Consider the following 25202-nt stretch of genomic DNA (forward strand, 5'->3'; position numbering starts at 1 on the left):
AGGGTGGTGAGGCAGGAGGACAAAAATAAAAGTAAAAAAATAAGGAAACAAAAAATAATTCCACTTACCTTTCTCAGGTCTTAGGCAGGCAGGTTCCGGGACCCAGGGAAATACAATAACCAATCCTGGCACTGCTCTCATACAGCATGAAAGAAGCACCAGAATTGGAAGGAACAGCCTCCTTAGGCACTCCCAAGGACACTGTAGCCTTATGTGATCTCTAACCCAGCTGTCTAAAATACCTGGGTTAGAGAGGTTTAAAATATACATGTCTGGCTGGCCATTGCACGATGGCTGGCCAAAAAGACAAACACACTTTAAACTTAAAGTGCCCTGCCCATCACAGCTTCATGCTGCTGCCTGACTGGCACCAGCAGAAATCAGACCCTCCCCCCCCGCCCTGACGCTTGGCAGGGAGCTTTGAAAAATAAAATGGGAATAAAGTTCCTTTATTACCATTTTATTTTTCTATATCTGAGGCCATTTTTTAGTGGGGCAATGATCCTCCGCCTCAACGGAGGAATCGGCCCTTGACTATTATCCATATTTGTCCCCTACATTTCAATCTATGTGCTGATACATTTATCACATACTAGTGCTCTATGATGCCACTTTTTATGCATAAGTACTCTTTAACAGATAGGGGTTTAATAGTTCCAACTTACAGGTGATTACAAACGAGGTTCGTGTAAGTGTAAGTGTGCTTGCTCCTAGTTAATTCAAATGATGGTAACGAGATGTGCTTCAGCGCATCAGTACTTGTTTTCCCCTTTAAGACTTGAAGTAGGTTTCAGCTCTTCCTTTTATACAGTGATGCTTGCTCAACAAGCGAAGTTGCCTTAGTTGACATCTTCACATGGTCATGAAACTCGTCCGCTGTTCTATGCCTGATCCTAGGCTCCATCTTTGTAAAATGCAAGCAGTCTGTACAGGCGTAGAATAAAATGCAATATTTACTAAAAACCGTGGTAAATGCGTACAGGTGAGTGTAAAATGCACGTTTTCCCCATTGAATCTAACGATTGTAAGTTTTTACATGGAGATTTAAAAAAATGCAGCCACCACTCTGAAAATGTTTTTTTATGGTTCAGAGGCATATATAAATTATAAACATATTCATGAGAAACAAGTACATATTTTACATTTTAAGCAAACGGACAAACAGTACAACCTTGCCTGGATCTGTATTCAATATATACATGATATAAAAGTATCCAAGCTACCTCCACAGTATTTACAAAATAATCTTATATTACATTAAAAAGTGAAAAAATATATACAGAAAATAAACTTTATATTAAACTTTCATATTGAAACACTTTAGCTTTTTAAACTGTACAGTTTTGTTGATTAAATTTAAAAAGTACAAATGAGAGTTGTCAGTTTCAGTGTCCTGGCACGATTGTCTTGTCTAAGACATTCCTAGTGTATTCAGTCATATAAATTTACACCGCTAAAAAATCTTTACGTTTTAGTGTTTTGTGGTGCATACAACAAAAAAAAAAAGTGCATCTGTATAGGTGCCTCCCTGCAGATATTTGCACGCCATATGTGCTGCGTACATGTACCAACTAGTGAGAGAGGGCAGGTAGTACTCATTTACTTTACATGTGTCTGAAGTATACATAGAAGGCTTTCAGGGTATGCAAATAGAGGCCTAACTGAGTAGAGTAGACACATTCTTCCTATGGTTAGCACACTCCATCTCATGTAATGTTGCTTTTTTTAAAGTGCTCAAACAAAAACGGAATATATTGTAATTTCATACACAGCACCCTGGTGCAATTAAGGCAAGTGAAATCACTCATATGTAGTTAGAGAACCATGTTTTTCCGCTTACGAAATCTTTGCACAAGGTAAAGTGATGAGTAGCAGAACAGTCAAGGAGAATGTGCTGTGGTTAGCTTACACACGTATCCTTACCTTCACAATATACTTACCACAGTTTACCTGAGACAGACATTCATGAATATATTTACGTTTTTACGTTACAACCCAGGCATCGACTCTTTTTCTGAAGATTTCATATGAATCTACGAAGGTTTTTAACTTGCGATTATTTTCCAACCAGCGAGTCATATTTTCCATTGTGAAGAATTATTTCAAATGTACCATTATGCCAGCTAATCCACTAAGAATTATTTCAAATGTAGTAACTGGGGATGTAGTATGTGTTTTATGAAGATTTCAAATCAATGGAATTTTGGATGTGAAACTGCAAATACAATGGAACCATGTCAATATGTGTTGTCCGTTCTTGCTACATGTGCACACAGTCAATAGAAGACACAAGAAAATTCAAAAGTATAGGTTCCCCTTCTCTGTCAGTTACATTCATTGCCTGCCCACATACTGCTTAACATTTTTTGAACCTCCATCTTGTTTTGAGCGTTATTCTTATCATATTGTAACTCTCTGTAGCTTCAAATTCAGTTTGCTATCAATATCTCCAAATATTTCAATCTTAAGCTATAGCGCAGTGGCAGTGTCCCTGTTTACATGTTACATTTGATGCAGATCCTTATTTGTACATTGTAATGACACACTTATGTCTCAGATACATTTGTATACATACTGCAGTGCCATAATCCTGAATGCTTAGTAACCTTTCAACCTCATTGTACGTCCCTGTTTGGAGACCTAATCCATTGTTTCACTTTAGACCAACCCTGGTTTTATGTTCCACCCTTGCTTCCTAAATTCAGCTCTGAATCACAGATAGATTCTGCACTATAGACTGTTCCTGGATATTAGATTCTGCACTACAGACTGTTCTTGGATAATATCTAAAATAAATGTTTCCAACTTAGAATGAACTGACATGTGTTATAATGTTATCATCTCACAATTCTTTAGTCTCTACACTCTCTCTCCTACACTCATTATCACCTTGCAAGGCGAAATCTCTCCGGCTCAAAACATGTGTCTTTGTTAACACAGGCACATTCCATGTTCTTGTGCTGATAAACTATCTATGAACATCTATTAATGTGTCTTTTTCCTCCTTGCCTACCTCTGTACTTTGGCCACCAGGCTGCGGGCATCAGTTCTCAGGTCTAGCTAATATTCAACGGCCCAAAGCCTTTCCTAATGTCTTGCTTCAACAATCCACAAATCTTCAAATTACATGCTTGCAACGCACGGCTAATATATCTCACACTTGCCTATGAAACACTCTACTGTACAACTACTTCCTGTGTTGACACTCCATTTTGTTTTTTAACTGCTCGACTTTCTTCCACCTTCTTTCAGACTTTGTAAAGTCTACTCCTACACGCTTTTCTCCTTCAGAAAAGCTTTCAAGTCTAGTATGTCCCTTCTCCAAACTCTTCTTTCATTTGTTTCGTAGCCACCACTGTTCACCCATCGTTACATGCCTCTCCTGATCCCTCTACACATACTACTTGTACACATCCCTCATATCTCACTACAAGGCTGTTCCTTCAAGTTTAAATTCATTCTTCAACTGGTGTGGCTATGCAACATTCAAGTTAATATAGTAGTGTCTAAACAACATTGCCAAACAATTCCTAATGTTTTTGTACTTTGTAGATGTAAAAAGTACAGTGATTTGGAAAACCACGTGATAACATCTAAATGAGACTGAGTTTTTTGTAATGCTCGCGCAGTATTATTTCTAAAGGAGAGCAACAGACTATAATACAAAACGTATAGGTGAAAGGCCAATGTCCATCTTTGACAGGTACCATACATGCTGAGTAATGAATGGAAATAGGCTATCCATGGATACTAAGCTGTCTATAGCACTGCCGAACATCCCACTGACATGAGGTTTTGACCAAGCACGTCATAGATTCAAGACTGATCATTTCCACAGTGAACTTTCAGAGATCCGTGTAGCCAACAATATCAAAATGTTGTGGTCATAGTTCTGACTCTTTCTCAATATCATCAAGGTAATATTCATCATCTGTTGTGGTATCAGTGTCAGACTCTGAACAAACAACAGGGTCATCCCGATAGATATTGAGAGTTTCTCTTGGGGGCAGCCCTGGCACTTTAATTGTACTTCCATCAAAACTTGAGTTTGGGAACAGAGTAGTCTCTAAAGGATTGTCTGCCTCCCTCCTCAGGAATCCTGGGTTTTTGAGATAACACGGTCTCCATAAGCGCCCCTCAGTGAGTGACCGCTTTATGTTCTCCAAGAAAGCCAACTGCTGCTCTTTCCCAAATATCCCAAATCCGACAGTCGGTGAGGTAGAGTAACTTCTTGTGGAACGGTAACCTGGGGTATTGTGTGAAGAGGAGTGCCAATTGTCATTCTCATCAGTAGACATAAGTTCTGAATGAGACCTAAACTTTCTGTTGTACTTAAACGCCTGGGACAAAGAAGATGAAGACGGATGCCTTCCATAGGCCTGTTCAACATTTGTAGTGGCAGAAAATCGGCCATTGGGCTTGTTCCTGATGTCTGTGAATGCAGAATGTCGGCCTTGCAAATTTAAATTTTTTAAACTTTTTGATCTATGAACGTGCTGGTCTTCCTCCCATGGTTTCATCCCCCACCCAAAAATGTTTTGCTCCGTCAACGCACTTTTCCCCAAATTGGTACACTTGATTGAGCTGTAGTTATCAGTTTCAGAAGGCAGCAATGGACTCACAGGACCCTGAACACTCCTACTGTGATCACTTGGCCAAACATAAGCAGGAAGGCCGGGGTCATCGAATTCTTCAGGGCTTTCAAGAGTAGAACTGAGTCTGTATGCATTCATAGTTCTAGCGGTTTCATCTGGGAAGCTTTTTGACAAAAATGACGATTTTGTGTAATTTACTGTAGGGTCACTTCCACTACGTTTAGTCCTGTAGGAACTGCTTTTCTGGCCATGAGTGTTTTTAAGCATTGCCTCTGTGAAGTTTCCAACGGGTGACAGAGGTACACGACTGGGGTCTTGATGCGTATTGTTTTTGTTTGCTTTCTTCAAAAATGTCCGATCATTATCATAAGAATAGCTAGATTGTGGATTGTCTGTTCCAAACTCTTCAAGGGAATGGAGAGGACTCCTGGAAGATGATACAGCCTTCTGTTTGTTAAGTTGGACATAGCTGTCACTTTTTCCTCGTCGTAAGGTAACACTGGTTGGAGGGGCATCGTGGAAGGACTCTGGATAAGAATGTTTTCGAGTTCTCACTTTATACATCTTTTCCCAGTTGATTGTACTGTAACTTTCATTTGTGGATTTTGCACCATCAAAACTGCTGTCTTTAGTGTAATCAAAGGTAAATCTATTTGCATTTGTTGCAGGTGGGGTTGGTGGTTGCTCATGAGGGGTGTCATGTAATTGATCTTCACTGGAAAGACTGTGGTTATTGCCAAGATTATTGACATATTCATGAAAAACACTAAACTTTGTGCCAGGCTGGATTTGCACTGGTTTTGTTTTTTGCAGTTCATGAGAATCTAACGGAGTGGCACGGTCTATTGTAGCATGCCGAAAATTAAGTGGCTTTAGTGAGTTGATGTTTAAATCTGCAAGCGACAGGTCTTCAGAAAGTACATTTTCAGAAACAGGATGCATTACATTCTGAGTTTTTCTCAACTCAACACCAGCATCTACCCTGTTTTTGAGAGCTCCTTCATTATCTACAGGGCATGTGTCTTGGATTTCTGACCTACATGTAAACACCTGTGCATCGGTAATAATCTGTGAGTATCCCGAACCATGTGTAGTTTTGCTAGAATGCTTTCCATTGTGGCTCTTGGTATCAACACCACAGGTTGAATTCCCTTGCAAAATATTCTGATTGTAATCTTCCTTCCTTTGTGGAATTGCCTGTCTGTTCTCCAGGTTTGCATTTCGTAGGTAATGGAATGGACTGACTGTGCCTGGAAAATTCTCCTGAAAAGCAGAGCCTTTTTCAGATGGTTGTGATGAGAAAGAGTTCAAAGGTTGGCTGGGATAAGATATCTGTCTCTTTTCAGGACTTTTAAGCATAGAATATACGCAGTTCTTTTTGTCTACGAAATCTGCAGTCCCTGGGGGAACCTGTGAATTTAAATATTGGTCATGGGCAGAAATATCAGAGGCCACTAGATCAGAAGACAGGGAGTCTATTGTGTTTAATGAATAGTTTGGTGAAACATTCTTAATGGAATAGATATCTTTTGGTGACAGCATAGTGTGTTCTCTATCATCCCTTGAAGGTGATCTTGCTGGGATATGTCTTGCAGTTGCATCAATGCTGCTCATGTCGTGTTCACAACTTATTTTGGACAATAAGCTATCCGTGGACTGCCGTTTACCTAAAAACCCGGTATGTGGAAGAGCAGGATTTGCCAAATCAATATGGAATTCCTGCTTTCTGCTGAGGTAGCTGTTTGGAGAGGAAAGGTCTTTATCTATAGACAATGGTGCATCAGAGAATGCATTGGCCAATGGTCTTGAGTGTTTACGTGGCCAGGTATAATAGACTGAAACTAATTCATGATACTCAATTTTATCTTGAGCAGAGATGACTGAAAGTGTACTTTTTGTTTTATATTCCTGCAAAGAATTTTGCTGTTCTGCTTCATCTAAAGATGGAAAGAAACTCACTTTTCCAAGGTGAAATGGCAATTCTGGAGAGGGTTTTTGTTTAGAGGAGGCATTTGTAATACAACCAGGAGCATCAAACTGATCTTTTTTAGGTGTTCTGCTAGGCACCGCACATGCATTTACATCACAATGCACAGTTAAGTCAATTGTGTCTGCAATGTTTTCTTTATCTTCATCAAAAACAAATGGCTTTGGTGTTTGGGCTGGTTGCTCTTGCACCAACATAACAGGCTTGCTTTTGTGACCCGAAGAGAGAGAAATTCTACCACTTGCTGTGTTTGTCGGCAAATGGTCTCCTAAAATTCTTCTGCCTGGAAGAAGAGGTGTGTTACTAGGGAAAGAGACAGACACATTTGTATTTTCTGAGTGAACACTATTGTCATGTGCAGGCTTGCTAAGTAAATGCTCGATCTGTGATTTAAAACTATCAAGAGAGGATTTTTCCATATTAGAGGTACCATTGTTTATTAGAGGTACTTTAATTGAATTATTGGAAGTGTAAGTTGAAGGTTCAGACAATATCCAAGAAGAATAACTGGGAAAAGTTGACTGAAAACATTTGCTCTCAGCAGGTTTCAACTCATCATTAATCAGCATATCTAGAGGAACCTCTTGCATTTGTCTTTTTGTCTGTTGCCAATTGGAACAAGGGGTCTTTTCAGGTTTCTGCTCATTTCCATGAGTTTCTGCAAATCTAACAGCCTCTACTGACCTAGATGAAGCCCCAGGTTGGTGTGTGGTCAAATTTGGTTCATGTACACCATTAAAAACTCCAGATTCCAAATTGGATAGAGCAAATGTGCTTGCCTTCAAAGCCCTAGTGTCTTGCTGTACTGTGGTGGGTGTTAGGTCAGAGAGATATGCGGCAGCACTAGGCTTAGCCAAGGAGAAAAATGCAGACTCTGGCAGCGATTCCCCTGCTCTGCCTTCAGAGAATGAGGTGCAATGCACAGCTGTGGAAATGGGTGTAGTGTAACTGTTTAGAGAATTTGCATTTGATGTGCCACTTCCACTTATGTCCCAATTCCGGGCTTTTATTTGCTCTTGATTTGATTTAAAAGGGGGATCTGTTACTGAACCATTTCTAGGTAGATATGCTGCTCCAATCAGAACTAGCGAATCAGAACTTTTGCAATTTGATAAAGAAGTGGTTGGTGTTTCTAGTTTTGGAAATATTGCTTCTGCATTTGTCACAGAATCCGAAGAAAGTTCTAAACTCATGGTTGGCAGAGTTTGAGGTCTTTCAAATGTTTCCTGGTATATGCTGCTTGTGACTTCAGGCACTGTCTGTGAATGTACTTTATTAGGTGTTCGATCACCAATTAATCTGCATTGCCTTAGTGTACTCTGCTCCTGAATTGGAGGATTGCGAATAATGCGAGTATCTGCAACTGATGTTTGTAAATGATCATCTTTGACGTCTAGTCTTTCTGAAGACGTCTGCAGAACACTTTCCATCAGATCTAAATTTGGAAGAGATGATGCCTGCAAAAGAAAGGAGCTATAGCGCCTGACTCTTCTAGCTGATGACCGGGCGGCAGTCCTTCTGCTACTTGATGTTAGCCAGTCTTCATTTGTAGGTAATTCAGAGTGGGCAAGATCCAACCCTGCATACATGCTAGAAATATCTGGCAAGCTGCCGTGCAAGGTTGCATCGGATTTGTTAAGGGAGCTCTGGGAGTGAGTCATCTTTCTAGAAAGTAGGTCATGGTTGATTGTCTGTGACTGACTCTGATTGTTGCCGCTTTTATCCACTGCATGATCTACCCTACCTGCTGGTTTTGTGACAGGGATTAAATCAGTGATCTCTTGTGACCAAGAAAGCTGTGCCTTGTCTTTGAATGAATCAATAGGAGTGGGCACAGGAGAATGCCTATGCAGTGCAATGGCTTTGGGTTGGTCTCTTGAGGCAAGGGACTCAAATGCCGTGAAAGCCCTAGGCACAATCACATTATTTGTAGAATTATAGAAAGGTGGACTCTGGCTGTCACAGATTTGATCGGATAGCCCACAGGGAAGTATATTGGGTGTCAAGTGACTGGTGAAATTATGATGACTTGTAGATCTTAAACCACTGTTGTCTGCAACATGTGTTTTGTCTTCATGATTGAACCCTGATTGTATATTATCTTCTTGGTGTGACCTGGATACAGGTGGCATGATGTGTTCTTGGTCTGAACTGTAAGCTTTCATCTGTTTTTTATGGACCAGCTTAGAAGTGTGAAGCTCTGGCTGGCAGTCCAAATAATCTAGTGCACTATGCTGTGCAATAGATCCTGCTGGAGATATGTAGTTAGAAGTGTGAGGGACACCAGATTGGGTCTTTTTTAATACAATTAAACGTACAGCTTCAGAGAAAGAATGAGAAGTTTTAGTTGCAGCAGAAGTATCCCCTGAAAGATCCTCTGGCAAGAGGGAAGCCACAGTATTTTGTGAAATGTGTTCTTTAATATCACCTTTGACATTCATTGCTTCTGTGGGAGACACAGGGGGGGAGAAGCCATGCTGTGAAGGGAGCTCAGTAGCACTAGGTGGGCTTCCATGCTGTAAATGCAATATAGGAGGTGTGTGAGGAGGATACCCATCTTGTGAAGGGAGTTCAGTGGGACTTGAATGTTCAAACTGTGAAGGTCCTTCAGCAGGAAGTGAATGTTCAAAATCGGAAGGGAGTTTGGCAGGAAGAGAGGAATACCCATAGTTCCAATAGGATGAATCGACTGAACCAGAATAGGAGTATCCATGTTGTGAAGGAGGGCCAATGGCAACAGATGATTGGTCTGAATCCAGGTCAGAAGAAACAAGGAATGAGTACTCATGTTGTGTTTGAGACACAGGCATTTCTAATGATGAATATCCAGGCAGATGGGGGACGTCAGGTGCCAACAATGATGAATATCCTTGCTGAGGAGAGTGTTTGTATTCTGCTGAGGGTGGATATTCATGGTCAGCAAGGGCAGGTAACGTGGAGAGTGAATTTTCATGCTGAGTAGGGAATGTGGATGCTACTGAAGATAAATAGGACTGTTGTGGAGGGAGTTCAAGAGTGGCAGCTGTCAAACCTATGTTTTGCACAGGAAATCTAGCAGCAGTGGAAGAGGAATACATGTGATGCAAAGAGGACTCAGTAGGCCATGACGGCCCATGCTGTAAATTATGTTCAAAAGTAGCAGAGGATGAATAGTGATGCTGTGCAGTAGATAAACATTCATGTTGAGTAGTGAGTTGAGCAGCAGGAGATAAGTAGTCAGGTGTCGACTGGGGTTCCTCGTATACAGGAATGGCGGGCAATGTTGCCTGCTGTTCATCTACATCAGTCTCAATGACATCCATGCCGGTTTCACTCACTGTATCAGTGGAATGAATGGTGGCATCACTGTCATATTCATCTGCTTCAGGGCAGTTTTCTTTGTTCCCTTCATCCCAAGTGTCCTCAGTTTGCATTGGCACAATGTTTTGGCAAGGGATGTCGCTGTCATTGGGTTGGGATGTGTCACTTACCACATGACTGCAATGTTCGCTCTCTGATTTATTATTAAATATCTGACTTGTGTCTTCTTCCCCATGGAAAACATTGTCAAATGTATTTTCTTTTCCAAAAGTCTTTTCAGGAAGGTTCTGTTGTGAGCGGTAGAATTCATACATCCTGTTCTGCTGCAGTGGTTTTGGGGTTTGGTCGTGGTCGATATTGGTGAGATCCATTAAAGACTGGGTCTTGGAAACAGTGCCAGAATTCTCTACAGGCCTGCACGGTGATGATGGTGGAGTCCATACAATGTCAGATAAAGGTGCCCTTTTTGACTCCTTCGGAGTTCCTCTATGCTGAAACCCAAAGCTACTTTGTCTAAAGAAAGGGAGATCTAAACTACTTACTGACAATTTCCCAAAACCAGTTAAGGGACTGTGTGATCTGTGCCTGGACCCTGGAGACCCAGGAGGGGTTTCATTTGATTTTGGTTCTTGAAAATCGCCTTGCTTTGTGGCTGTGCGGTGCCTGTTTGAGTACATCTCATAAAACCTTTGAGGCCTGAAAGTGGAATGTGTTTTATAGGAGTCGTTGGGGTTGATCTTCACAGAGCTATGAGGAAATAAGGTTTCTGAGCTTCTGCTGCAATGCTTCTGGTCTCCAAAAAAGCTGCTGTGTGTCCTTTCACTTGCGTATCCACTCCGGTACTGTCCTCTGGATGTGTAGAATGGCGTTCCCCTGGCGCTAAAGCTCTCAGTTTGTTCTTGCACAAGAGTTCTCTCCAAGTCACCTAAAACTGGAAAGAGAGGTGTTGTGAGAAGTGTTAGTAGTTATAAATGCTTATTAATCACAGTATTAAACCTAAGTTGGGCTTGAGCAAGTTGCCCACAGACACTTTCTACTGAAAACAGCAAACTACTCAACCATTCACAGAGATATTAGTGGCACCTGATTAATACATCAGAGTATTCCAGAGGTACAAATACAAATCTTTTGAATCTGAAAACTTTTTTTTTTTACCATCCTCAGACTTTTACATATCCGGTCATGTGCTTGGAACGAAAACATGGTTAAACCAGGGACAGCCATGTTTAACTAAATAACCGTGGCTGGTTCCCAGGTCTATGTGCAACCGAAGGAAAGCAAACATTGCTTAGTGTGGCTTTTGAAGGCAATGCAACAGATCTATTTTATATCTCTCACAAATGCTTCCAACATATCATCAACCTCTCTTGTCAGGTAACCCTGTGCTTTCTCTTTTGTACTTTATCTTTGCTGATCAGCAGATAGAGGTTGTGCTGTCAGAAGTATTATAGAAAAGCAAGGTTAGGCAAACCCCAGGTTAAATTTCAATTACAGCGGCATTCTTTGCGTAAATGTGGGAGTTTCATGTTGTGCATATGTTGATAAAGGTGGAATCTTGCCATAGTGCAAGATGCAATACCAAAGCCTTGGGGTTCCATCATGGAAAGGGTAGTTAATACAGCCAAAGGGTTCATTATTTGTACAATGTGAAATATTACTTATTTTGTGCTACTCAGACAACTTGTTTGTTTTTCTCATATTAATTTAAAGTAATACTCATTTATTAAGTAAAATAGTACTGTGCAACATATGGTTCACACAGTGTGCTTCTGCTGCCCCCCAAATCCTGATTGAGTGTAAACACTTCAACCTTTTAATCATGCAATTCTAAAGGTCATAGTTTATTTATTTTCTTAACTTTTCAATAAAACAAAAGGATATTTTTTATGGTAAGGACAATCAATTTTAAGGGTCATCTTCTTAGATATTCAATCGAAAAATCCTATTTTATATTGCAAGGACAATCTTTAAATTTCAAGGTCAGTTTAAAAGAAAATACTGGTTAACTCAAAAGAGCATATGTGATGCTTTTAAACAAAATAAATTAGAAGTTAAATACAAACTGGTATATATTATTCATATGCCTTTATAGTGGAGGGTAATACTAAAAGCTTGGACCTAACCCAGAAAGGCCATTGTAACATTTGCATTGGCGAGTGATTAGGCATAAAGTATACCCATCGGGGGGTGGTGAGGGAAGACTCTGGGAGGCCACTGAGTTGGGTGTTGCCACTGTGGATACGTGAAAGAATGAAAGCTAGTCTTGTGGACATTACGGAGAGAGCACGAGGAAGAGCTTGGCCTGGTGTCTAAGTCTCAGATAATTCCAAGTAGTCTTGAATTTCTTCTTGACATGCTCTGTGAATAAGAGCCAGCGGTGAATGAAGAAGTACTGGAGTGGTTAGTTGGTGGAAAGGGTAGAGGAGAATTCCTATAGGTATGTGCTGGTAAAATGGCCTTCATTCTGGGATTAGTACTTCATGTCACAAATGAATATGTGATAAATAGAAGACATCTAGATGTCAATAATGAGTAGTGTTTAGATGGTTTATGCCAAGGACATAGTCTGAAATCTTAGGTTTCAGCCTATGTTCTTAGGGTAATGGTGAGGTCTTGTTTGTAGAGTAGAAGCTCCTGGGCACTATGTAAAGATTGAAGAACACCAAGACAATAATGGGGCCTTGGGGGACTGTGAATAAGACAGGTAGAGGTCTATCTAGACGTATTGGTGAAGGCTAACCAAGGAAGTCCAAAAAGCAGGGTTTGCTCTCATCAGGGATCCCAAGAGCTCCATCAGTGACTGGTAGCTGCAGTGTCTGTGGTATAGTAGGAGTGGAAGTCCCATTGAGGGCATGGAGTAGATTGGTCTTGGAGTTGCAATGCCACTGCTTTCTCTAGGAGTGTGCAGAGGAAAGGGAATTGGGTGATGGTAACGGGCAAGATTATGAAGGCCAAGGATGGGAATTTAGAATAATAGGAGGTTCTGATCAGTTTTCAGGGACGATGAGAACGTTAGGAGTGAGGTGTTAATGTTTAGGAATGACTTAATTGCAGCTAATGGTAAGGCTTTTACCACAGAGGAGGGTAACGTGTCATTGACATATGAAGTTGCTTTGAGGAACTCCAGGGCAACAAGATCTTCAAGAGAAAGGTGTTCAAGGTTTCCTTTGGGTGGCTATGTAGTGGAGGGATATTTAGCAGGGGAATCAGGACAGAGAAGAGGCATTAATCATGTTTTTTCAAATGGGAGATACAGTCATGAAGGATTCCGAATTTTCAGACATCGGTCCATTCCTTCATTAGGAGATACATAATACACCACAGAGATTCAAAAATGAAGGTGGGTAGGTGCAAATGGCTGTAAATTTTAGTTGGTGCAAGTCACACATCCTTGGTGCACATTTTATTAGATTTGCTAGCTTGCAACATTTGACACACTGTTTTGAAACAGAAGGCAGCCTCCATAACTTAAAAAATGATAAAATAAAAAGAGGCATTCATCTTTAGCCCTTAAAACTCAGAGCCATGCAAAATACTTATCCTTAGAGCACACAAAGCAAATGTATTTAAAATGCTTTTTGGTTTTCACAATGACGTGATTGAGGCAAGGGGCAGATGAATTAACTATCTGTGAAGCTGTTGATGTTTGTGCGACAGGAAACGCAGCAGTAATTGTGACGTGGGATCCTACACAAATGGGCGACATTTTTCCCATTCGTGGGGAAAACCCGAATGGCAGGTGTCTATTTTTAAGGGCTTGACTGGGTACTGTGTGTGTCTTTTTCGATGTGATGTGACGCCCTCTTAATGTGCACACTTGAGTCGCGCCATGCCTGTCACTCAGAGGTCGCCGCGTGGCTGTTCCCAATGAACTGGCTGCCGCCCACTTTTCCTAATGTTTGTCTCAGGTCCTCATCAGCCTGTCTCCCTCCTTGCGGGCCAGCCCCTAACCACAGCACTGAAGCAGCAGCAACAGAGTTCACACTATTGTCACAGACTCACACAAGGCAAGGACGTGTGCCTCCTACTGTAAATTAGTATCATTCACTTCATCCACCAGGGTTGTTACTGGTTGCATGGCTGTCAGTTGATTTCGCACATGAAAGCACTACAATTGCTACTAAAAAGTGCTCCCTAAAGTACTGTCTTCAACTTGGCTCTTTTTATTAGATCTGAGAGAATTGGCGAGAGCTAGTTACTGTTCTGAAAGAGCTGATACAATTTAATCTCTGTGCTAGAGAGTGACCTAGTTGTGAAACCGCGATATCCCTCTTTGACGAAATACCTAACCCCTTGAGAACAAAGTGAGAAGCTGTGATGGGAAAAGCCTTAAAGGCTATATAATCACATGATTAATGCTCCCTTCAAGATTTTGAAGACCTTGCCAGCGATACCATGTTTATATGGATAGGCAGAGGATTGTCATATTTTCAGTCTCATGCGACTTTTCATAAGGCGACAGTGCATAAGGTGAAATGTTCAGAGGAGGGTGTCTCTCTTCGTCTACGAAAGTTATATGTTGACGAGGCTGACATGCTACATTTTTACCGAACTGCAAGGCAAATTCCTGGTTTGCCATAGGTGAGGTTGGGCTGTGTGGAGCAGCGACAAAATGTCAAAAGGGGCCCATGAAACCAGACTGTGGTCCATGGGGACAGCTGGCAGCAACTGCTCCCGAGAGTCCCACGAGTAAGAGATCCAAACCTTGTTCTAAGGGTCTCAGGGCCTCAGAGCAGGTCTCAAAGCTCAGTCACAATTATGAAGTAAGAAATATAATATAATAATGGCTGTCAACTGATGACACACAGTTGCTCTTCTCCTGGATTAAGGGAACAGAATTAAAGGGCACTTATATTAAAATGTGTCTCGCTGCAGTTGTTCATTGGCTAGCAAAGGCGCAATTGAAATGTAATGAGGAAAAAACTGAAATGCTCCACTTTGGGGAGTTACAGCCACAGTTCTGGCAAACTTGTTGACCAGATGATGCACACCTGCCCGATCATCAAAGAGATTCAGTAAAACATTTTGGAATTACTTTTGGTAACAGACTGTCATTTGGCTCCCAAATTGAAGGTTGTCAGGGACCTGTTTTGGGATCATGAGATTCCTAAAGTAATTTCTGCCTCTTCTGTATTTTCATTCAAAGAAAACAGTTATCCAGGCACTGATTACGTCCCGTAGCGACTACAGTAATGCCCTTTATCTGGGCCTTCCGGAGTATCTCATGAATAAACTTCAGGTGATCCAGAACGCAGCAGCTCGACTTTTGCTTAATATTCTAAGTCAGGCAAATATTAGTTCTCACCTTGAGGATCTCCATTGCCTGCCTATCAGGGAGAGAGTTAAATTCAAGGCCATGGTGCTAGTACATGCAGCCCTCTATCATACAGGACCAGATTCAGCTTTTATAACCCTCCAAGACAGCTAAGATCCACCAACAAATATCTGGCATGCACCCCTAGGATCCGGGGACAGAGAGCAGGAGATCGATCGCTAACTTTTTAGGCGTGTCTGCTTGGAATCAGCTTCCCTTTGAATTACGTTCTGTGAGCGACCCAGGGCTTTTATTTTTATTTAAAAAAACTGAAAACCAGCTTTATCATGCAGGCCTAATTTCTTCCTTGTCGACTTTTCAGCTAGTACTGCGACGGGACACTCCTTGGAGTAGCTGTGCACAATATAAATAGCCTATTATATCATAACTCAATGGCCCTTTGTTAACATGCACTTTGCATGTTATCAGTTTCTGTTAAATGAGGCAATTAGTTATTTTGGGTGCTGTGATGTTAGAACTAAAAGAAAGATACACTGTCCTTCCTCTAGTCTATGGTTGCATAATCCAAAATAAATGCCATTTGACACTTAATCTGCTGAGCTACCTGACAATCGAGTATTGTGGGTGTGCCAGTGCTGTTTTCTTAGGAGAACAAGAAAAACAACCAGCACAACTTGCCTATCCCTCCAACTCCTTACCGAGGAGATTAAACTACACCACAAAGGGAAAGACCCAAACTCACCCATCCTAACACAAAGTAAATTAAATCTTCCTTGTGGCTTACCTGCCAAGTAGAGAACAAAACTCTAGGGTCTACCATACACACCACTAGGAGCATCCCACTCCAAACCCCTAGGACCACAAAAGACACAGCTAAATGCATGTCAGTATCGACTAAAACAACTATAATGTATGTTTTTCTTGTTTTTAATTTACAGGGTTTGCTACAGCTATCTTCCTGCAGGAAATTAATGGAAATGGGGCTAGATGTATAAAGTAAGTTAGCAGTCACATAGCCTGTGATTTGCCTAATTGACAGTAGTTTGGTAAATGGCTTTTTTAAGTGTACTAAACCCGCGTTGCGATTCAGTAACAGGTTACTGAATAACAAAAGGGGTTTAGAAAGGCATGACAAATTGCAACTTGGAACGAGCGTGTTTAGGGCCTCACTGGAACGCGGGTCCTTACCGAGGGAACAGAGGATTGCCAATATAGTCACCATACACAGAGAAGGGAAACCCTGGACTGACTGTGCCTCATATAGACCAATTTCCTTCCTAAACGCTGAACCTAAAATCCTGGCCAAACTTCTGGCTACCCACCTGCTCAAGGTAATAGGCACCCTGGTGCACCCGGACCAATCTGGCTTTATGCCACACAGAAGCACGGCCCTGAACTTACGCAGGATCCATGGGGTGCTGGGCAGAGCTTCACGCCTGCAGGAGTCAGCTGTGATAGTGTCCTTAGACGGGACCATGGCATTCCACGCGGTTGAATGGCCCGACCTTTGGGCCGTACTGGCTAAACTGGGATTTGGGCCAAAATACACTCAGTGGGTGCCTCTTCGGTATCAAGAACCCCTAGCACAGGTAGTGGTTAACAATAAACTGTCAGCCACGTTTAAATTCAGCTGGGGAACCCGCCAGGGCTGCCCTCTCTCTCCCCTTTTGTTTACCCTCGCCCTGGAACCACTGGATGCCTGGATCCGACAGGACCGGATGATACGAGGGCTGAGATGGTCCCTCGGGTGGGAGGACCGCATTTCAGTCTATGCGGATGACATTTAACCCTATCTGGCCTCCCCGTCGAAATCCCTTATCACAGTTCTGGACATCTTGGCAGTGTTCAGTAGATTCTCCGGATTTACGGTCAATTGGGGTAAATCCTTAGTGATCGCCCTAAGGGGAGATCCTCCTACTCACCCCCCCCTCTCCCCGAAGTTGCCCAATCCAGATCAACACAGCAGGCTTTAAATAGCTTGGCATTTTTATTTCTCATGACTCTTTGGTCCGATATGCCCAAAATCTCCTCCCGCCCCTGCATAGACTCAAAAAAGACATCAGAAGCTGGAAATCACTTCCCCTCTCCCTATTGGGAAGAGCTGCCCTGTTTAAAATGATGTCCCTGCCCCGCTTACTCTATGCTCTTGACACGGTACCTCAACAATATTTTAAAGAAATAGAGGGCCTTCAGAGAGAAATACTTTAGGATGGTAAACCACGTATTGCCCTAAATAAACTGACCCTAAACTGGTATGATGGTGGCATAAGCCTTCCGGATATTAAAAAATATTATTGGGCTGCACACTTGGCCGCCATTAACCATGGCACCTATGGACGAGGCGACGACCTAGGCTACGCCATGGACAAATGGCTCCTCCCTGGAGGTAATTACAATATGGCGCTCTACTCGTGGCCCAACAAATATATTCTGACAGGCCCCACCAAGCACTCAGTCCAGCTTTGGCATGACGCAGCCAATGCCCCCGGGTGGGGACGTAAACTGACATTGGCGACCCCCCTTTGGGACTCTGAATCTCTGGGCAGCCTATGGAGGTCAAAAGGCTTCGACAAATGGGACCTCATCGGCATTGCACAAATCAAAGACCACTGTGGGGAAGGAGGAGTTAAATCCTTCAACACACTACAGGCCGAATATGTCCTGGCAACTACTGAGTATTTAAGCTATGCCCAAATCCTACACTCACTCCGAACGCTTTTACCAGCAGGCACAACCCCTCCTGAAGCCTCACCTTTAGAGGACAGAATCCTAGATGGCCACCTTCCTGAAAAGACGATTTCCCTAATATATAAAAAACTGATAAACAATATGACCGATCCCCTTCAGGCATTAAGGGAGAAGTGGACTGGAGATGGGATTGAGATCGATGATGAAGACTGGCAGGAGGCGGTGTCTTCCCCTAGAGTGGTCGCCATACCAGTGCGCCTCAGATTGGTACAGCTAAAAATCCTTCACCGCGTGTACATTACCGGGCCACGCTTGATCCACATGGGGGTCACTGACAGAGGGGATTGCAGGTCTGCTAGGAACCTTTTTTCACATCATATGGGAATGAAAGTTCATTAGCGCTTTTTGGCACATGGTTCACGAGGTAATACTCACTGTACTACACACCCGTCTTTCACCGGAGGCGAGACGTTGCCTCCTCAACATATGGGAACACACAGACTTTAACACTCACCAGGCACAATGGGCCACCCTGGGATTCATGATAGCCAAACGAAACATCGCGCAAATGTGCGGAGCTGCTAAACCACCTACGTTGGAGACCTGGGAGAGAGATCTCGACTGGTGTATGTTTAGGGAGAAGAGGGTATATGTCTCTAGGGGTTGCCCTAAAAAATGGGCGCGTATCTGGAGCCCTTGGAATAGTTATCGGGGGGAAATCTGTACACCGCCAGATTGCTCTTAATCAAATGTCCCCCTTACCCTGTGATGTTCCCCTCTTATGTTGAAATGCAATCTTCATCCTCCATATGTCGCTATTATTTCTTCATTTTCTGTGCCCTTTGTATTGTTTATTTGAACTCGTTTGTTTTAATAAAAATAATTATTAAAATAAATAATAATAATTAAAACGTGATCTCAGACATGGAGGCCTCGTGATTTCGCAGGGTGTCAAAATCATTGTCATTGCATCCAAACATAGTGAGTCACAATTTGCGACCTACTTCATGAATATTGATGAGGCAGTTCGGGTTACATCCCACTATTTTTTGGAATGTTGTTAACCGACCTTTTACTATACAGGTTGGTATGCAAAATTATTTTCCTTTTTTTTCGAAAAAAGATGGTGCACAATTTGCAACCACAATTGGAATTATCATAATCTCTCCCCTTATTTTTGTTGATTTTAGATATTTTCGCCAATTATGATAATAAGCTGGCTTACCTTGAAAAAGTTCTCTTTCAATTTGAGAATCTGCAGGAGGGGCATTTCCTACCCGAGCTCTGGTTTCTTTGGTTGAAAAAAGATGATTGAATTGCTGGTTCTGCGGAGGCATGTTGTATATGTCAGACTGCTGAAAACGGAATGGAATAATATTGAAGTACTAATAGTAGTAATAAAATTGTTGCAACAGATTTTGGTCAGGAAACTTGTTCATTTAAGGGGTAAAGTAGCCACAACTGTATGTAAGGAGGATTATCCAAGTCAAAAGGAGTTCCAAGACCATTTAGGGATCAAACGCTCCTAAAAGGTGAGGCAACTCCTTTGTCACTTGCAATATGCTCATCACATGAATTTGGATTACACCATTCCCACTTATACTAAACTCCTCAAATACTGAAGATGCAACATATATTTAACAAATTAAATATGCAACTGTATTAGCTTGTTAGCTACAGTATGAAATCTCACAAAATATATTCCATTTACCATTAAGAATAAAAACAGAGGCAAGAAAACCAAATCAGCTATAAATTAGAATATTGTAGAAAGGCAAACAAGTTACTTACCTTCCGTAATACTCCTCCCGTTGGATACTTTATTTAACCACAGATTCTTCACTTTAGAATATCCCTCAGATGCCGGACTAGAACCAGAGAATTGTGTAGTAGTGCTCCTGTGCACCGATAGGTGGCGTCATGAGGTTCCAAGCGGACTCCATTGTGACTAACGATGGCTCATAGCTCCAGTAAGTTGAAGTGGAGCTGGCCCTCCACTGGAGACCAGAGGCATCTGATCACCACCTGACCCTCTCCAATCCATGATCCATGCGTCTGTCAACCATGTCAGATGAGGCCGTAGCTATGGGGGCGCCTGGCCGTGCCTGGGCAACTCTCATGTTTTTGTATGGTCCGCTAAACAGCCCTGATAGAAGTCAGAAGGACATCTTGTTGTTTTACCAGAGCTGTGCACCTGGTGTCCAAATGTTGTTGCTCTTGTAGTATGCACTAAAAGGCTGCTGAAGTAAACATGTTTTACATTGTAAATTATGCTTTTCAAGAATAGTACACTAATCCTTCTCTTTAAAATGAAGGAATGCATTAGCAATGGTGGGCCAGCATTGTCAAAAAAATGGTACGGTCAATTTCTAAGTATTCAAAAATACTACTATTGCTGCATCTATGAAAGTGTATGGTGCCATCAACATAGCGGAAAACTGGATTTAGATTCTATAGCCATATAGAGCAAACTTATAGCCATACGGACGCAAACTTTAAAAATGTTGTGAGCGAGTCTGACCTTCTCAAAAGGGTTTAGGGATTTCAGCTCCACCCTCAAAAAATGACTTAAAAATTATTTTTAGGGACTGTTCCCCACCTCTCCAATTCATCTGTACCCACCCACAGCTTCCAACTGACCTCTTGGCATGATGCTTGACTTCAATCAGTTCAGCTTTGTTAGTATGCAGCACATTTTATGGCGTGGCATGCAGGCCCATCCTTATAACTGGTAAAACAAACAACATCAAAATAGCTTGAGTCAAAGCTTTTTCTATGCCTCTTAGAGAGCCTTGGACAGAAGGCCATCTCATGCGCATGTGTAACTTTTTATTAAGGAATTATAATGTGTCTGCACACTACTGCTCCACCTTTAAAAAGGTGAGCTGTGCGGTTTGCAGGGCTCATCTGAGCCCTATGTTCTTCAATCTATATGTGGCACTACTAGCCAATCTTATAGCTCCTTTTAGCTTTCAATTTTACTCCTACATTGATAATACTCAAATCACAGTGTGCCTAGAAGGTGGCCGGACACCATTCAGGACCAACACCGTCTGCAACCTGTGGCCAGCTGTATGAATGCCAACTCACTCAGACTTAACACCGACAAGACCAAAGTCCTGGTTTTGGGAAATTCCTCTCTCCGCTCCACCGACTGCCTGAATGTTTAGATTCATGCTCTACTCCCAAATCCAGTGTTCGCAATCTAGGAGTTATGTTTCCCAACACTCTGGGGTCGATTAGGATCGCGGACGGACTTGAGTCCGTCCGCGACCCCTGAGGAGGAGGGAACGTCCGCATGGGCTGCGGCGTTCCCTCCGATCAAATTAGGATGTGACCGCCAGTGTGGCGGTCACATCCTCCATCTCTAACATTGCGGCGGGTGCAGCTTCAAGCTGCATCCGCCGCAATGTAAAAAATCCATGCACAGCATTTGCGTGCACAAAGCGGCAGGCACCGCGCGGTGCCTGCTGCATTGTGCACGCAAATGCAGGGGGGTACCATAGGTACCCCCCATGTGCACCCCCCACCCCACCTTCACCCAGGGGGCCCGCAACGGGCCCCCGAAGTGAAGGTCCGTATGCTTTTCCACGGCGGTAAAGTCGCCGCGGAAAAGCATATATTTTCAGACATCCTAATATGCCTGGCGGTGTCTGATAGACACCGCCAGACATGTTAGTGCTTTTCCGCCGCGGTCGCCTTCCGACCGCGGCGGAAAAGCGGCGGACAGATTATCAGACCCACCAGCCATCCTAATTTGGCGGTGGGTCTTTGGAGTCTCCGCCGCGGTTTTTCCGCATCCTCCAGGCCGGCGGACACTTCCGCCGGCCCGGAGGATGCGGAAAAACCGCCATCCTAATCGACCCCTCTATCTTTTAAAGCACATAGAGATAAACTAAGTAGCACCTGCTTCTGTTTGATGAAGGTCTTGAGGAAAATCATGCCTATTGGCCCCATTGCTTCCAAGAAAACTCATTACTAGCAGGTTAGACTGCTGCAACTCTATAGGTCCCTTCACTCATCTCTCCTATAGGCTACAGTTCTACAGAATGCTGCGACCAGGCTCATTCTAGATCTCAGCAAATAAGCTAAGAATTAATCTCACATCACCACTTTTTATTGGCTCCCTGTATGGAAACGAGGTGTTTTGAAGGCTCTCTGTTTGTGCCACCAAGCCCTACATGGCTGTGTGCCTAGAAGTTACAGGACTTCTTTGTTCTATTGTAACTCCCCTACCAGATCGCTGTGTTCCAGCTCTTTGGAAGCCTTGCAAAATTCAGCAGACCATGGACTGGTGGCTGCGGATGTATGACATAACAACGCATACTTTTACAACCCATGTTTTTACAACGCAAGTATTACAACGCAAACCTTTACAACGCATAGCGCTTAGGGGTGCTGGATAGTGAATAGTTTAATTTACTATTCCAACTCCAGTCCCCGTGGACACTAGGGAAGGTGTTGGATAGTAAATTAAATCGATTCCCTATCCTAGAGCGCCTTCAGAACTGCTTTTAAAACACATTTGTTTTCCACAGATGCCTTTGCTTTGTTCTAGGCTGTTTAAACATGCATCATTTGCTGCAGACCTCATCAGTGCTTGCTTGGAAGAATATTCCCTCAAGTTCTGCAGGCAATTTAAGACAAGTGTTGTAATGCGCAAACAAACTTTCTTGAATTCGCGCATGTAGTATTAATTAGCATCGCCCTCCCACGTCTCCCAGGCCCATGAGTGATGAGCTCAGTGAAATCGTAAGGATGTGTGGGGCCCTGGGCAATATATTTTGGGAGCTCCTCTTTGGAACAACTTTAAAAGTATTGTCCCTTTTCAGCTCATTGTCAATCCCATAATGCTGAACCACACTGAATTTAAAGCTCAAATGTTAAGACTTCAGAAATGGGAACATGCAAAAACAGCCAAAAGCTCAAGCTACCGGGTGTTCGCCAATCAATTAGTACCAAAAGAAAGCTTGAACAGGCGTGTAGATCTGTATTTTTTGTTTACTTGTAACAACAACATTTTATGTAGAATTCAGTGTATAACCAGTTAGTTACTCCCATGTAGCAAAACACACTAAGGGTGAATTCTTAAATCTTTAATGGAATAATACTGGATATTAAATTAAGACATATATACAAAGTGCTTGAAAGTGTAGCTGCAGAATGTTTATAGCGGTACAAAAGGGGGTGGTGATGGACAGAGCATCTGAACCAAACACTCACACCCAGTCAACAGATCTGGGTTTAATCCATCACCGTTCTTTAGCCCACTCTACCACCCCAGTTCAGACATGGCCATATGCAAATCAGTCTGACCCTGTGCCTCATGGGTACCGTCCAGCCCGAACTGCCAAGCCATGCCTTCCCTGGACAGAAAACAAGCTTCCTAGGACCGGTTTCTGGCATTACAGCCGTCTTCAGCCGGGCTTGCTTGAATCCAGTGGCAAAATGAGCAAGGGACTCACGTCTGAGCATGCCCTGCCAACTTATGGCGAACAAAGCGGTACAAAAGGGGGTTCAGATGCTCCGTCCATCACCACCCCCCTTCGGGCTGGACTGTTCCCATGAGGCACAGGGTCAGACTGATTTGCATATGGCCATGTCTGAACTGGGGTGGCAGAGTGAGCTAAAGAACGGTGATGGATTAAACCCAGATCTGTTGACTGGCTGTGAGTGTTTGATTGGTTCAGATGCTCCGTCCATTACCACCCCCTTTTGTACCGCAGAATGTTTATAATCACAAATGGACCTTCTTTCACAGTTGGTGTTCTTGGTACTTAAGTGAACATCAAAGCGCAGCTCTGAGGATTTCTACAATTCCATTAGTAAAAATGTACTACCAGTTTCCAAATTTCTCTTTTCCAGTCTTGTCCCTCTTCTTCTCCTAATATGTGTGCACTTCTCTGACTAGACAAGTACCTGTGACCCTGCTGAGTAAGAAAAATGGAATGGGGCAGAGTACATGAGATGGATAGAGACATACAGAGAACCCTTTAGCGAAGATGTCAAGTAGAGGAAGAAGAGGATAGAGCTGGAGAGGACATAAAAGGTTATGTGAGGTAGTCAGAGAAGCAAATAGAGATGGGTGAGGTAATCAGAAGGAAAGATAAAGCGTGGTAGAAAGAGGAAGGTTTTAGAGTGCAGTAAAGAGGTAGAGAATGGTAGAGCTAGGGAGGAGGAAATGTAGCTAGAAGCAAGAGAGAATAGTACTCTAAGAGGTGAGGTAGCGAGAGAGCTAATGTAGAAAAAGAGGTGAATTAGAGAGAGGTAAAGGCAGCGAGAGGTGGAGTTAGTCAGAGAAACTAGAGGAAAAGAAAGCCAGAAAGAGGGGTGAAGGCAGATAGAGGAATATGGTGTACAGCAAAAATAGGAAGTTGAGAGGTATACATGAAATAGAGAAACAAAGGAGGGTTTATACAGCTGTAGAGTTGTAAGAAGAAGAGCTGGTGAGGTAGAGATATCTATAAAAATAGTGGTTGAGAGAAGTAGTTGAGGATGAAGGGGTGAGTTAAAATGGGAAGGGTGTCAAGAGAGAGTTATGTGATTGTGTCTGAGAGAGGAAGAGAGTTGTTGATGAAAGGGAGGGGTAGAGGTAGAAACAATAGTGGTAGGCAGAGAGTGGTACAATATTTAGAGAGGTGAAGGAAAAGGAACAGAGGTAGAACCAGGCGAAAGGGAGGTGGTGAGGTAGTCCTAAAGTTGAGGTAAATTGATAGAGAGAGAGAGAGAGGGAGGGTAAAAAGAGGCGGGGTAGTGATGAACATGCAAGGTAGATAAAGAAATGAGATAGAGAGTTGAAGGGGTGGCGAGGTAGAGAGAGAGATAAGGTAAGTAGATAGAGATGCAGTAAAGACAGAGATGAGGTTGTGTGAAAAGTGTAGTAGATGGAGGAAACATAAAAGGAGAGGACACGGAAAAACAGCAGTATGGTGCAGAGAGGAATGAGCTACAGAAAGTTCAGGTAGAGAGAGCAGATCGAAAGCACTAGCTATAGATATAGCTCAGTGCTTAATTTAAACCGGCGGTAGCCACTGGCACTTATTTTTGGAACCAGCACTAATTCTTCCACATCTGACATTTACTGATAGCCAGAGAATGAAAAAACACACAAAACGGAAAAACAGAGAAAGACAGAAAAACTTCACAACAGGAGAAAGCAGCAGCCTGCTAAAGTGAAATAGAGGACGAGGGAGTGTCTTGCAGTGAAATAAAGAGGCCTGAGGTGAATTGAAGGCTGCACAGCTTTGGTATTGGCTGACAATTAATTGCCCCGACCACGGCTTGTGTGCAGAGCTTTGGATACCGGCAATCGTTCATTTACAAATTAGGCACTGATATTAACACACAGAATGGTAGA

At 42.7% G+C, this 25202-nt stretch overlaps 1 protein-coding gene across 1 annotated transcript in view; it reads right to left on the reverse strand.

Moving 5' to 3' along the window:
* Positions 1–1063: 1063 nt before the first annotated feature.
* EXPH5 (exophilin 5) overlaps positions 1064–25202 on the reverse strand; it is a 482109-nt gene continuing 457970 nt past the window's right edge. The window contains exons 5-6 of the mRNA XM_078657054.1: positions 19071–19200; positions 1064–10813 (exon numbers count right to left, since the gene is read on the reverse strand). Of these exons, the coding sequence (XP_078513180.1) occupies positions 3885–10813; positions 19071–19200 (7059 nt within the window). The 3' untranslated portion in view covers positions 1064–3884. The remainder of the gene's footprint in view (positions 10814–19070; positions 19201–25202) is intronic.

This window comes from Lissotriton helveticus, chromosome 8 (genome assembly GCF_964261635.1).
Source record: "Lissotriton helveticus chromosome 8, aLisHel1.1, whole genome shotgun sequence".
NCBI lineage: Eukaryota > Metazoa > Chordata > Amphibia > Caudata > Salamandridae > Lissotriton > Lissotriton helveticus.